We start from the raw sequence: 15,596 nt of genomic DNA, 5'->3' as shown, positions 1-15,596 counted from the left end.
TCATAGCTGTTGCATGAGGATTCCCTTCTCATGCTGCAGTGTGCAGTCATTGTCACCCATATCATTTTATACATGTTTTACTGGAGACTGAAGCTCCCCAGGTGTCATTTCTGCTGAGGGGTTCATTGTCTTGTCCCCGTCGTATATTTTTTTTTCCTGCGACTATGTGTATCATGATTTAATTATAAACACCTTGTTGCAAAGAAGTTGGCTTCGATGTGCAGCCATCCTCTGTCCCTTTTACTGGTCGCAGTCCTGACACGGTGTCCCTTGGATGGACTGGACCCCACCTCAGCTGCCACAGTGCTTAACAGGTGCTAGGTGTCTGGGCCTCCCTCCTAACTTCTGTTCTGTTTGATGGCAGCTGCTTTCCCCACAATGAGTGTTGGCCTCTTAGTTTCAGGCCAGAACTTGGCACTGCCTTTGTTCCCTCATAGGTAGCTGCTGAAATGTGCTTTGAAGTGAGTGTTAAAATGCTTTGTCTCCAAATTTTGAGATGCTGACCTTTTTCAGGAAGCTCACAAGATGGTGAGGGAGGCGAACGTCAAGCAGGCCACTGCAGAAAAACAGCTGAAGGAAGCCCAAGGGAAAGTGAGTCGGGGCCTTCGTTATGGAGTGGGGAGACTGTGGGGAGAGCAGTCATGAGGGCCTAACAACCTTGGGGCCTTCGCTATGGAGTGGGGAGACTGTGGAGAGAGCAGTTATGAGGGCCTAACACCCTTGGGGCCTTCGCTATGGAGTGGGGAGACTGAGGGGAGAGCAGTCATGAGGGCCTAACACCCTTGGGGCCTTCACTACGGAGTGGGGAGACTGTGGGGAGAGCAGTCATGAGGGCTGTTCTGACTGGAGAAGGTGCTAATGTCACACTTGCAAAAGCCACGAGTGAGCAGATAGATACACATAGGTACCAGTAACCCTGGACATTGGTGTGTAGTAGATCACAGCCAGCTTGCTTACCACCATGGAAATCACATAGAAGGATATTGGAGTAATTTTTAAAAGTTAATATTTATTTTCTTAGTTCACTGAGGGAAAAAAAAGATACCTAAGTAGATTTTATTATTTTAGGAGTGAACTAAAGGCAATCATAAGCTGATACACTTTAATATTTTGAAAATTCATACTAATTAATGTTAGGTATTTTTGACCACTTAAAAATTTTTTTCCTTTTGACAGTATTGACAGTTGAATCCAAGCCATATGGAAACCCAAAAAACTTGGATTGCTTTCCCTTCACTACTTCGTAGAAAAGGAACAAATTAAACTTATTTTCTGTTCTTGCAAGTGTTTCCGCCGAATTGCTAGCATTGGGCACATCTGCCATAAAGCATGCTATACAGGTGACGATGCTCCTTTCTTTTCAAGATTGATGTACTTCAAGCTGAAGTGGCCGCGTTGAAGACACTCGTACTCTCCAGTTCTCCAACATCACCTACACAGGAGCCTCTGGCGGCTGCAAAGACCCCTTTTAAAAGGGGGCACACAAGGAACAAAAGTACAAGCAGCGCCATGGGTGGGAGCCACCAGGACTTCAGTGTGATCCAGCCAATCGTAAAAGACTGCAAAGAGGTAACTCCTGCAGAGAGGACTGTCCGCTCTGAGCTGTCCTTCCTGCTGATCAGCAGCACTGAGCTGGCCAGCAGACTTCTCTAGTACAGAGTATGCAGTGTTAAGGTGGACAGGCTGTTGCTCGAGCTGGCTGGTCTCTCTCCCTTGGCCTCCGAGTGCGCCTGCTGCAGGCGTGGGGAGTCTCTGCATTTCAGATTTCCATCTAGGCAACAAAGCAGCATGTGTTGAGTAAAGGGAAGTAGGTGCTTCAGGGTCCCCACTAGTCACGACATTCTCTTAGTGCAGTATTAAAATACAAATATAAGAAATGTGAAAATATGATGATTTTCTTAAAGCTTACTAGTAGCTCTTTTTATTTGAAATCTGAGAGAAACAAAATTTTACATTGATTAGAAAGTTCTAGAGTTGAACAAACAGAACCCAGAAATAATCGAAGCTTTGCATTTTAGAAAACATAAAGATAGCTTAGATACTGTTTATCGAAATGTGTAGAGTAAGAGTTATGGAATTATTAAACATTGTTGGTTTTACCGTCATATGTGATGTAAAGTGTTTGTAGGGGTCTGAGCAAGACTCCTGGAGCTTCACTCACTGAGTTTAAACCAGTTCATGCTAAGGTGGCTGTCTGGGTTTACTCAGTTAATGTGTGTGGAGAAGCCAGGAATCACTACATGGAATAGCTAAGGGTAACTATTGTAACCGAATTACACTTGTTCAGCTTTTAGTAAGAATACAGTAACTGAAAAGTTTACTTTCTCATCCAACTCTGAATGTAGCAAAGTCTAAAATTCATATATGTTTTTGTTAGATATCTAGTATACTTTTTTAGTCACTACTTTAATTCTGATTTCTTTAACTTTAAATAAGTGTACTTTTTTAAAAGTTTAGCTCTTATTGTAATTTTTCAGTTAGTAAGCATAATGCATTTTCTCCTGTTGCTTATAGGAAAACTTTTTAGATGGTTTCTCAGTATTTAAGAAGCTCCTCTCAGCCTGGCAGTAGTGGTGCATGACTTTAATCTCAGCACTTGGGAGGCAGAGGCAGGCAGATTTCTGAGTTCAAGGACAGTCAGGGCTATACAGAGAAACCCTGCCTTGAAAAACAAAAACAAAAAAAAAATTAGCTCCTTTCGTGTTTTGCAGTGTATAAAAATAGGCAACATGTTCCTACCTTAGTAATCTAGCCACACTTTCTATCCTGATGCTGTGTGAAAATGTCAGCAAGTTTTATATGAATCAAGAAATGTTGACTGAAATATGCTCTGGGACACTGAATAACACTCTGAAATGAAGTGGATTGTGTCTGCATTTCTCTAAAAAAAACGTGGTGGGGCTCCCAGTCACAGAAAAGGCTCTCTGAAAGCTTTCGATACTCATGCAGACATGTGCTCAGTGCAAGGCTTTGGATCTAAAGAGTTAGGCTTGATTTTGGACTTAGCTGTGTGTCTTAGGGTTATCACTGATGAGATGAAACACCATGACCAAAAACAAGTTGGGAAAAGGGGTTTATTTTGCTTATGTCTCCATACCATTATTCATTGTTCAAAAGACACCAGGACAGATACTCAGGCAGGGCAGGATCCTGGAGGCAGGAGCCGTACAGAAGCCACGGAGGGTGCTGGTGACTGACTTGTTCATTTGGCGTGCTCAGCCTGCCTTATAGAACTCCTGATCACTAATTAAGAGAATGCCCTACAGGCTTGCTTGCCTACAGCTTTGTCTTGAGAAGGTTTGATCTCTGTTGAGGTTCCTCCTCTCAGATGGCTCTAGCTGTGTCAAGCTGACATAAAAGCCCTCTGATGCACTGTGTAACTTTGGGAAGCTATTTTATCTCTGGTTTTATCGATAAACTGGGGGTCATCGTATCTGCCTGGCACAACCCACGGAACCATGGTCCCTGAGTCAGCTTTTGAGAGATGAACTACTGCCTCTGAGCTCAAAGCTTCCCTCCCATTATTCTCGTTCCTGCTTTGGGGCTTATTTCCACTTTCTTGATGAACTAAGCAAGAGAATTTGAAAATCTTAAGTACTATTTCTCTCTTAATATATTTTGTCCTCTTGCCTTTAGCTTTGACTGGACAAATCTATGACCAGGCATGAGAAACAGATTGTCATTATTATTCACCTTTGGAGTGTGTAGAGAGCCTGGGTGCAGCAGCTTTTTGTTTCCCTGGTGGGATTGCACCTCTTGATAAGTTGACCCAGGCTCACAGCCTGCGGTATGCATCCATGGAGGTTTGAGCACCTGCAGCGTATCTAAGAGCTCTATAAGGAGGAGCACACAGCTAGTTCTGTGGGGCCCCCATATAGGCGCTGCTTCAGAGCCCCATGGATAAGCTGTGGGGATCTGAGGGCCTGTGGGGAAGAAGGCTTAGGTCAGACTCAGAGATGGAGAAGGGAAAGAGGAGGAGCAGGTGGAGGCCTGACCAGGAAGTAAGTGGATCATTACTAATTTGGGGAGTCTTTGAGTGCTCAGTGTAGCAGCTGATTGCATGCTGCAGCTTTGTCCTGCTGCTTACACTAAGGGAGGTTTTAGCCATCCTGTAGGGACCGTCTCTAGTTAAGAATGGTCCCTCTTATTTTTATCCCACATTGGGTTTCCCGGGTTAGACTCAGTTTATTCACGTTCTTTAGTTAATGTGGCTCCAGATGGGTAATTGTCAGAAGACACTGGTCAGCTGTGCTTCTTATATTCAGGACAGTCTTTGTCTTCAGAGAGCCCAAGTGTTGCTGGGCATAGCAGTCAGGCAGAGGCGGCAGCCTAGTGAGGGGCAGCCTGCTCACACAGTGAGTTCCAGGTGAGCGTGGGGTATGGAGCGAGACCCTGTCCCAGATGAGAAGAATAACTGCAGTATGTGGTGAGCCATGAGGGTGACATGTTCATACACCATAGGGGACACACCCAAAAGGCTCAGTCAATCCTTTCTAGAGAAAGATTGCTATCATGGATTACAGGACAGCTGAATTTTTACTACTTTAAATGAAGAAAGTATTTAATTTAGTTTGATTTTATTAAGTGTTTTTTTTTTCCTTTTTAAAGTTGTTTTGTGTTTGCTTTGGTTTGTTAGGCCGATTTATCTCTGTATAATGAGTTCAGATCTTGGAAGGATGAGCCCACGATGGACAGAACATGTCCCTTCCTAGACAAAATCTATCAGGAGGACATCTTTCCATGTTTAACATTCGCAAAAAGTGAGGTAATGTTTTTCATTTTAATAGGAATGCATTAGAATCTACTGTTATGGTTCAAGTTTTAATGTCCTACATGTAATAAATTACTGTAAAATGTCATTTTTAACATTTTTCCATTCTACATTAGGACCATGCTTATGGCTATTCTGAACATCTCTCCTCATTGAACTAGTGTGCTGTGTAGATAGGTGTGGGAGGAGGGTTGTTCGTTGATTCGCAGACCCAGATTCAGTTTTCACTTCTGTATACACCCTGTAAAAGGTGTTTACCAGGGTGTAGCTCAGATCAAAGTGCTTCACTAACCTTTACAAGGCCCAATTTGATCCCTGCCAACATAGACTCTAACCCAGAGCACCAAGCATGTCCTTAAATCAAACACAGTGCCAATGTGGCCTGGGTCAGAGCTGTTAGGAGGAAGAATGAAGTAGACAGGTTGAAGCACATTTAAAAGGATCAGGTGTCATATAAATCATATCCCACTGTAAGGTCATAATTTCAGTTTGATCTTATACGTGAGAAGTTTGTCTCCAAATAGCCTGCTAGCTAATGTCTCAGGAATTCAGTCCTCAGAATCGTACCCGACTCTTTAGAGGACTGAGCTGTATTGTCCTTGTAAGGAGAACTGAGAATGAACAGCTTGGCACTGACCCGAGTGTGGGCTATGCATTGCGGACCGTTCACTAGTGCTGGTAATCTCAGCAGACTGAACTCTGACCTTCCTGGCTGCCCGTCTGAGGACACTCCATATTTGATTCAGGAGATTTTCGTGCCTGTAACACATATGTTGAGAAGACGTTTGGCTAAAGTTACTATATATATTACTATCATGATTGACCAGTATCGTTTAAATTTAGAGGATGACGCATTGGGATATTAATTTTGAAGTGGCTTTTATAGTGCTTGTGTAACCATGTGTAAGGAATGGACAGGCTGGAATAATAACTTTATCCTCTGCGAGTTAATAAATAAGAAATTATCGGCACTGTAACTAAGTTACCTGTCATGGCTGCTTGCATTATGAAGGTTCAATAGAGATTGTGCTTTGTGTATTTTCTTCTCTTCGCAGTGGCTAAGGCCAAGTTAGTGAACTGAAGGAAGACTAACTTATAAAAGTAACCTAGTATTTTATTTTGGTGTTTTTCTGCTGACATTTAACTCTGTTTTGTTTTAAGCTGGCTTCGGCTGTCCTGGAGGCCGTGGAGAACAACACTCTAAGTATCGAGCCAGTGGGTCTGCAGCCTGTGCGATTCGTGAAGGCTTCCGCTGTCGAGTGTGGAGGGCCAAAGTAGGTGATCACAGCACGCCTGTGGGAAGAGCATGTTCTTCAAAGACTCTGGGCCCTGCTGCTGTGTTTGTTCATGTCTGTGGTTTAAATGTGATCACATTTCTCCTTGTTTTTTTTTCTTAGCCCACGCGGTGTTTTTCTTTAACTTTGTATTTCAAAGTTAAGCTTATTCCTCCCCCCATCCCCCTCAGGCAAAGCTGTGGTCTGTTAGGTAAAGATAGGTGTGTGGTTTATTTTGAGAAATCTAGAACATTCTTTTTTTTTTTTAAGATTTATTTATTTATTATATGTAAGTACACTGTAGCTGTCTTCAGATGCACCAGAAGAGGGCGTCAGAACACATTACGGGTGGTTGTGAGCCACCATGTGGTTGCTGGAATTTGAACTCATGACCTTCTGAAGAGTAGTCGTTGCTCTTACCCGCTGAGCCATCTCACCAGCCCCTAGAACATTCTTAAATTTCAGTGTGGCTGTGGGGAGAGGAATAACCAGGGAAAGGTTGTTGGTACAGACCCAAGGCGGGCTGAGGTGCATGCGGGCACTCAAGAGAGCCCCAAAGATTTCTTAGTTGCGGAAATACATACGTGCTGGGGATGCAGGCCGACTAAAGGGTAGAAACAGTATTGATCCAGTAGTGGGTTGTGAAGTCAGTGATGTGAATTGTAGGCCAAACTGCGGGGGGCTGGGGGGAATGAGAATGAGTTATTTATTTGTGTACACTTGATATCTGTGTAAAATACTTTGGTCTGAGGATTGCCATCAAAACTAGTTGGAGAAGGTAATGACTTAGAACTGGCCTTACCAAGTATGAAAACGGGACACAGGAGCTGGAGAGGCTGCTCGGTGGTTAGCAGCACTTGATGCTCTTGAGGGAACTCAAGTTCAGCTCCTAGAACCCACACCAACCAACTCGGCAACCACCTGTAACTCAGGTCGGACACCTAGCCTTCACACGCTTCAAGGAACATGCTCCCTTCCAACCCCCTTCTAGCCCCCCCAAACCTGGATACATATACATAATTTCAAAAAGAAAAACCAAAAAAAAAAAAAAAATTTTAGTCCTCACCTTCCAAATTACTTCTATAAAAGACTCTGGAATTGGCAAACAGCTCTGTCTTCCAACTGTGACAGGTTGTCAAAGGGAGGACTACTCTGTAGAGAGTAGGGCAGCCTTTTCCTGTCTGTTACTATAAGGAGAAAGCCAAAACCTCTGCAGTTTTATCCCGAGCTGCATGCAATTATGCTTTAGCTTCTGTTTTAAAAATAGCCAGGTGGTGGTGGTGCATGCCTTTAATCCCAGCACTTGGGAGGCAGAGGCAGGTGGATTTCTGAGTTCAAGGCCAGCCTGGTCTACAGAGTGAGTTCCAGGACAGCCAGGAGTACACAGAGAAACCCTGTCTCAAAAAAAAAAAAAAAAAGAAAAAAGAAAAAAAAATAAAAATAGCAGGGAAAACATTTGAGGACCGGGCTAATACAGAGATTGGACAGCGCAGTGGAGCTCAGAGTGCAGTTGATGGCTCCCATGGGGCTGTTGTGCTGTTGTGCACTCCGGCCTATTAGAAAAGCTGTGCTGTCTGTTTTTGTGCTGCACACATGCTCTCAGGATGACTGTAGTGGGCTGGTGGTGACGGGGCTGCTTGGCTGGTGTAGCTGGTCGTGTGTGTTCCCTGAGCTGCACACCCAGCCAGAGTTGTTGGTGTTAAACTACTGCAGCGACACCCCATAGCGCAGCAGCCTGGGCTTTAGGGTGAATTTATAGTTTTAAATTCTACAAACACCAAAACATTTTCCTGCTAGCCCTACAGCCCCTCAAATGGAAAGCCAGGTGTAAGGAAGGCAGTGTTTGAAATCTGAATAAGTATGGCATGTGGCAGTTTGTCTGCTTACACTATGTCACATACTATACATATGAAAGCATACTCTACATGATGGCAGACAGCAGTGTGCACTTACTGGGTTTTGGAAAATGAATCCGGTAGGTTATATTTAGAGAGCAGTTTACACACAGTGCTTCTGTGCACAAGGTCAGGGGGGAAGGTGTTTGTGGTAAAACAGAAGGAAGAGTTTTATCTTTTTTTTCTTCCATCCTGTCTTTCTTTTACACTTTATTTAGTGTATTTACACTCTGTTAGTGTGGCAGAGTCACAGTGTGCACATGGAAGTCACAGTATAACTTGTTGGAGTTGGTTTCTCTCCCATCCCACTGTGTGGGTTCCAGGGAATGAACTCAGGCTGCTACCCTCTGCCCAGTGAGCGGTCCTGCTGGCTCAGAAAGTGCAGTTTTAAGTAAATTGAAAAGTTCTTCCCAGGCTCCTGGGAACTGGGTTTCAGAAATGACAAATGACCATTAAACAAATGGCAAGTGCTGAGATTGTTTGAAAAAGACAAAGTCATTCCAGCTGGGACTAGGGACCCCTGGAGGGGGGAGATTTGTCTAGGGTTTGGGGAATGGGTAGAATTGGATAAATCGGAACAGGGGAAGATGGAGGAGAAGAGAGAGGTGTGACAGATGAAAGACCAGAAGTAGATGGGGTGGGGACTAGAAGAAGGAAGAGCTTAAGGGTGACTGTTCCCTCGATTGTTTGGAAGTTAGGAAAGGCTCTGGCTTGTAGAAGAAGCTATGGGCCTGAATTTCTATGTTGCCGTCCGAGTGACAAGGCGAGTGAGAGTCTGGAATCTGGAGACTAGGCCTGTGAGGAGATCCGAGGTAGTGGCATGTTCTAGGCTAGTATCAGGAGGAGGCAAGACTAGCAGGAAACCCAGGGCCATTGTAGCATCTAGAAATGATCAGTTAAGAATTTTATTTTTTAAGCAGTTGAAGAAAAGCTTTTATTGAGCATAAGAAAACATACACACAGCAAACACACAGAGAAAGACTCTCCATAAACCCCAGCCAAAGCTTTGAAGGGCACTCTTTATTAATTTAAAGATTAGTACCTGGGACCTCATTAGCAAAATCCTTTCAAAGTGAGACAGGATGATAAAAGAGCAAACATATTTTCCAGAAGAATTGCTGTAACTTTTTTTCAGTTGAAGGGTACTTTTTTCTTCTGGATAAGTTATGCTTTTGCATGTTACAAGGACTTCTAGCAGTTGATCTTAAATTTACTGGCTTCAGATCCTCCCCAAGCTAGTAGTTAGTACTTTTAAATATTGCCACAGATCATTAAAGCAGTTTGCATGCATATGTGTTTGTATGTGCATGCGTGTGTGTGCATGCGTAAGCAATAACGCAAAGTCTCTGAAAAGAGCTAAAAGATAGTCAGACTCCTTTTCAGAGACATTTGCAGCCTGCCTTTAAAATTATCCTGTTCCAAGTAACACATTGTGTACTTGGTTTCTTAGCGGAGGAACACCTGTGTAATGTATCTCCTAGGTATAACTGACATCTAATTTGGTTCATATATATTGTTTTTCTTCGTCATGTAATTTGTAGTGGCATGTCAAATGCTATTGGCTATGTTTTTCCTGAGAGCTATGCTAATTTTGCCTTAACAGAGAGGGGTAGTTGTGTCTGTCAGGTTCCCAGCTGATGAGTGGGCAAGTCCAGCCTGGTACACAAACGGGCTTCAGTCACGGAGTAGCCCGGTGACAGGCAGCTCATCAGTTATTTAGCAGCCACTAGATGGCTACCTGGGGCCAGGCTTTAAAGATAAGCAAGACATAGATCTACCCTCCAGAAATGTATAACCTCATCCAGCTGGAACACCCACAGACAGACAGGAAGGAAGGAAGGATGGTATAAGGTGGCCTCTTCACACAAGCATTATAGTTTGATGTCTAAAGGGCAGCTTGTTTCTTTATACTTCTTACATCTGACACCAAATACAGCTAGCCCTGCCACTCACACATACTCCACTTGGCAGCTGTTCCCTGTTAGCTGTGGTTGTAAGACTTGAATAATCCTGATTAGTCTGTTCTCAGCTAGGGAGCTGAAGGTAGATTTGCAAGTGAGCGCTTGTCTTGCAGCTGCTTGCTCTCAGCCAGGACGTGTATGGCAAACGCTACATCTGTTCTAGAAGCATGCTCAGTGTTACAGTGGAAAGCTCATACTGTGAGTCGCACAGGGGCAGGGGCTCTGCCCTGTTCTTCACGGTGGCCCAGCATCCAGAGCAGGCCTGTCACTTGTTAGGGTCTCAGATATTTCTTATCTTAATGAAAAAATTACTTGTTAAGAAAGTAGGGCAAATGCTTTTAATTATAAAACAAAACTAAAATTTGTTGTTTTACAGAAAGTGTGCTCTCACTGGCCAGAGCAAGTCCTGTAAGCACAGGATTAAACTAGGGGACTCCGGCAGCTCTTACTATATCTCTCCTTTTTGCAGATACAGGGTAAGTGGTGTGACCGTGGCTTTAATAATGTTTGCTTCACTGTGAAACTGGCTGGTTATGACACCTCTCTCTCTTGATCTAGATCACTTCTGTATGTAACTTTTTTACATACATTCGATACATTCAGCAGGGACTTGTGAAACAGCAGGATGGTGAGTGTTCTTACGTCATTGTTGACATTTACATTAAGGTTGAGCCAGTCAGAGCAATGTTGTAATAAGTTGTTGGTCTTGTAGTCCCATTAAACTTCCTGACCGCTACTAACAAAACTATGGATAATTTAGAAGAACAAGTACCTTATCCACAAAAGATGTTTTTTATCCCATTTTACTCTTGATGTTTGAGCAGAACCAGCTTACTTTGCAAGGGATATGTGATAGATCACACTGTAGATGTTGAAGCATATTATATTCACGCTTTGAGACATTGAGTGACAGCTAAGGGGGAGAGACACAGTGCTGAGACAGGAGGATGACACATTCAAGGCTAGGAAGAGCTGTAGGATGAATTCAAGGGCAGCACAAACAAGCTAATGGCATCCTGACTCAGGAGAAAAAAAACCAGTTTAAGAAAAAATGTTGGGATGGGTATAGCTCAGTGGCGGATTGCTTCTTTAGCTCTTACGAGGTTCAGCTTGGGGAGTTGGTGAGTATGAAGATGAGTGAGCTCTAGAAGTGCTCAGACTGACTGCTGGGAGAGTGAAGGGGCCAACCGTAGGTTTTCTGTGTTTTCTGCCCTCATGTCTGACTTCCCAAGGTGGTGATGTGATGGTATCAAGTAGAGCAAAGGTCACCATGCAGAAGGGCACTAGTCACTGCAGCAGTGTTAGAATCTCGGCCTGCTGATGGGCTGATACCTCAGTCTTAAACACCAAGCACAAAGACAGAGGCGGCAGCACAGCCTCAGAGCAGCGCTCACTGAGCACACTGGACTGTTCCAGAGCCTGTCAGTCTTTGTAGGAAATTTTCTCTTGTAAATTTTTATAGATGTTGAAATGTTTCTGTCCTGAAAGACTAATAGAAGTAATTCTTTTCAGTCACATATATTATTGAAAAGTTTATGGAAAAATTAAATTGGCAAAGACTTGGTTCAGCCCATATGGCTCTGGGATATTATGCTGTGCCCGTGTTTGTTTAGGATTGCATATAGTTAATTTTAATGTACAGAGAAGGCATAGGGCCTATCCTCCAGTATTGGAGCTTAAAGGCTGTGAAACAAAAGTAGTCAGTAAATGTGTAATGATTTTTATAATTTTAATAAAAACATCTTTTGAATACCTGTCAATGGACAATATTATACAGATTTCTTTTTCCTTGTTATAGTAAGATTGGTGGGAAGTGACTTCATGAAACTAGGAAGAAAGTATCTTGCTTCAGTGGCAGATGTGATATTGCCAGTCTCTGCCCCTCTCCCACTTCATGTATCCAGGACACTACACCTACCGTGTGTGTGTGTTGTGGTGGGCAGGGGAGCATTGTATAAAGCTAAATTTTTAATTTTAAAACCTACCCATTATCTGAACCTTGTATTAAAGGGTTGAGGTCAGGTAAATTCAAGGCACACTTCCTCAGCTTTTGTTCTACAGCTTGGCCACCTTAACCCCAAGCCCCAAATGCTTCAAGATACAAAACTCCTAGTATGGACATATTGGCACAGGTAGACAGTGCCATGCCTGATTTCGTGGTCAGAATGCGAGTGCAACAAAAACAGTACTGCCCTACCCGCCCTTCCCTGCCTCCCAAATGCTGGGCTAAGGCAACACAAAGCCTTGTAACTTTCTTCAGGTTTGAAGTTGGGCCCTTTCCCCGAGGTTATCTCATTGTGTCTGTGTGCTTTTTTTTTTTTTTAAATTAAAATCTGGACTCTTCTCACAAGCATTTCAGATAAACGATACTCTCTTGTATTGACTTTCTGAGCTTGGCTAATTCTTTGTGTATGTGAGGCATATTTTACAGCATTTCTGGCCTCTTCTTATTTAGATGCCAGTAGACCTCAAGATACAACAGTGGAAAGGGTATTCCAGACATTGTTTTTCCCTGTGGAGCTCCTGATTAGTCAGTGTGCGGTGCCCACAGACCTTACTGCTTGAAGCACAGAGCACTTCTGCTCTGCTTTGATTGGGAACTTAGAGAAGTGTGGACAGTGGAAGTGAGCAGTTACACTCATGGAGGGAACAGGATTAGCACTTATTCCACACACTCGAGTCTACTTTGATCTGCATGTATCATGGCAACACTAATGACCATCGTTAGTGACTGGTAATGCTGGGTGCCTGCGGAGCCTGAGAAGCCCCTGAGATGCTCTTGTTGTTAGGCATCAGGTACATCATTAGGAAACACCCAGCTTTGCATTTCAGCTAATTGTACATTTTCATTGAAATTGGGCAGTAATTAAGATGACACGTTATGGTACTGGTGAGATGGCTCAGCGGGTAAGAATACTGATTGCTCTTCCAAAGGTCATGAGTTCAAATCCCAGCAACCACATGGTGGCTCACAACCACCCATAATGAGATCTGACATCCTCTTCTGGTGCATCTGAAGACAGCTACAGTGTACTTATAATAAATAAATAATAAATTTTAAAAAATGTTTAAAAAAAAGATGACACGTTATGACTTACATGTCTCTTCTCTGTTTGTGCAGTCGATCAGATGTTTTGGGAAGTTATGCAGTTGAGAAAGGAGATGTCATTGGCAAAGCTGGGATATTTCAAAGAGGAACTCTGATGCCCTCTTTGTGGGGCTGTACGTGCTCCTCCCTGGACCACTGAAGGATGACTGAACATTTTTATGGTTACTCAATATTTATTTCTAAGGAGAGGGCCAAAGACTTCCCTCCTCTTGCACACTACACTAAGAAGTACTGTGATCTCTTTTAAACTGACTGAGCTGTACTTGCTTATCCCTTAATGGAGCACACCAGGAAGATCGCAGGCGTGCTAGTGATGGTAATTCAACACTGCAAACCAAAACCACCAAATAAATACCAGATGGAACGTGTGTGTCTTTCTTAGCTCTGACTCGCATAGAGTTGCAGAAGACAATAGTTGCCTTCACTTTGTACCCCTGTGAGAGGCAAGGAAGGAGCCAGGTGGACAGGACTCCTTCATGTCTGTGTGTATGCTGATATCCATACGAAAGGTTTTATTTATTTTTATTCTGTCTGTTGTAATGTAGTAAATCCCTTGATCATAATGATTTGTTAAGTGTAATAAATCAAGAACAGTGAGCATTCTTGAGCATCATGACATAGGGCTTCATGTTAGCATTGAGCATTATCATGGAATAGAATAAAAGGAGTGTTAAGATTAATAGACAAGGGCATGGTTTAAAAGGATGGGATCTGCCAGCTCTGAGCTAACAGCTGATACTCATGAAGAAATGACCAACGTCATTCCCACAAGGAAAAGAGGTTCGTGGTGAAGACATATAGGAAAGCAGCGGAAAGCAGCCTGCTTCAATGACTTCAGTAAGAACTCTGCTCATATTTCTGGAGAAGAGCCTTGGACCTTAGAGATTTCCTACTTACATATGCACAATTCTGAATCAAAATGCTCTCCTTTATTAGTTGTATGTGTGTGAGTGTTTGTGTGTATGTATGTGTATCTCACTCAGGCCTGCTGCACACAGACCTTCTGGAATTGGAGTTGTAGACAGTCTTGAGCTGCCATCTCTCCAGCTCATCTCTCTTGCTTTAAACGTAAATAAATGAAGCGTCCCTGTGAATAAACCTTCACATCTTAAAAATAATTTTTCTACATTTTACGTGTTTGTGTGAGGGTGTGTCTGTGCATATGTGGCAGTCAGGTGACAGCTTTTGGGAATCTGTTCTCTCTTTCTGTATGGGTTTTCATGATTAAACAGACTCAGGACATCAGTGTTGGTAGCTACATCTTTATATGCTGAGCCATTTCTCTGGTGCGGATCTCTACATCCTAATCCTTGGGTGTTAATTGCAATTAAATGTAATTTAATGGTCTCCAGAGATTGGGTTATTTTCAGTTTTTTACCTGTCGTGATGTGGTGATGAGTCACCTTACATGTGTACACTTCTGTGGACACTATGGCTTTTCCAGCATCTATGCGCCTGGTTTTAAGGTGTTTGGACTACCAATTAGACAGCTGAACTGTGTAGCCCACCAGAGTCAGACTGAACATGCTCACCCAAGGAGTCAGAAGATTTCCCCCCAGAACACTTTTTGTTGACGCCACTTAAGGAAGAAAAGCAAATTCAGAAGATGTTAAAATTCAAAGGATGGTGTATAGGTGGAATGCCTGCTCGGCTTGCACAGAGCTCTGGCTTTGATCCCTAGCACCACAAAACAAATGCAAGTGAGCCAGACACTTGGGGACAGTTTGCTGACAGAGTAAGTCCCAGGACACAGAGCAGCGAGCCTGTGATCATCCCTGTACCAGCCCCACGGCATCAGCCATGCAGTGTGCACAGGCCAGGGGGCATCAGCCATGCAGTGCGCACAGGCCAGGGGGCACGGGCTCCCTTAGATTTCCCACCATGCTAGAGGGAACAGCAATGGCAGCAGTGAGAAGGACAATAACAAGGACCGAGTAAAGATGCAGTATAGCATGGAAATAAAGATGCTGTAGATGATAGATTCTGTGAGAAGAGTCAAACTGTTTTCAAATGTGTATGCACAAAGCTCAGGGAAGGGGCTAGCAATAGAAGAATGGAGCATGAAGAAAATGCTAGCGTTTATACAAAATATATTTGTATGAAAATATGTATGTTTGTATGACTAGTAGCCCAAAGAGATACTAAGAGAGAGAATACTAACCCCTTGTAACTGTGCCTGCACCCCGTCTTCAGGGCAGTGTGACTGGGTATGTGGAAGATCCATGTTCTGCAGCAGGGCCATGATGACAGATTCCATTGATGAACAGCTCTGGGGTCATCTTCCTGACTCATGCCCAGGCAGACGCTAACCCTGTACAGCTCCGATCCTCTCACCAGCTGTCGGCTGTGCAGTGAGGCTCATAAGGGATGTGTCAAGAGGGCTTCGAGAGCCCCATCACCTAGTGTACATTAATCCAACCTCCTAAAGGACTAGCCTTCCAAAATACAGTTGTACTTTCCTCCTACCATATTCTCCTGTATGCCTCATGTGACGAGGTCCTAAGAAACTGGAGAGCTGCGACTAGCCTTGACAGGAACCTGCACTTCCCAGGTGAGAAGTGTGGCATCCCTGCAGCTGGACACTGC

General features: G+C 43.5%; 1 protein-coding gene across 4 annotated transcripts in view; it reads left to right on the top strand.

Moving 5' to 3' along the window:
- Nucleotides 1-13,607, top strand: part of Rab3ip (RAB3A interacting protein) — a 47,196-nt gene extending 33,589 nt beyond the window's left edge. For 3 of the 4 annotated variants that reach the window (XM_031349274.1, XM_031349273.1, XM_031349272.1), the window contains exons 5-11: nt 514-591; nt 1,366-1,569; nt 4,637-4,765; nt 5,933-6,045; nt 10,278-10,377; nt 10,460-10,529; nt 13,023-13,607. In XM_031349274.1, coding sequence (XP_031205134.1) covers nt 514-591; nt 1,366-1,569; nt 4,637-4,765; nt 5,933-6,045; nt 10,278-10,377; nt 10,460-10,529; nt 13,023-13,105 — 777 coding nt within the window. In that variant the 3' untranslated portion in view covers nt 13,106-13,607. The remainder of the gene's footprint in view (nt 1-513; nt 592-1,365; nt 1,570-4,636; nt 4,766-5,932; nt 6,046-10,277; nt 10,378-10,459; nt 10,530-13,022) is intronic. The other variant, XM_031349271.1, reaches the window with a different exon arrangement.
- Nucleotides 13,608-15,596: the final 1,989 nt, after the last annotated feature.

Source organism: Mastomys coucha, unplaced genomic scaffold (assembly GCF_008632895.1).
Source record: "Mastomys coucha isolate ucsf_1 unplaced genomic scaffold, UCSF_Mcou_1 pScaffold4, whole genome shotgun sequence".
NCBI lineage: Eukaryota > Metazoa > Chordata > Mammalia > Rodentia > Muridae > Mastomys > Mastomys coucha.
The sequence above is the reverse complement of the archived record's forward strand: the minus strand, read 5'-3'. Positions and strand labels throughout refer to the sequence as shown.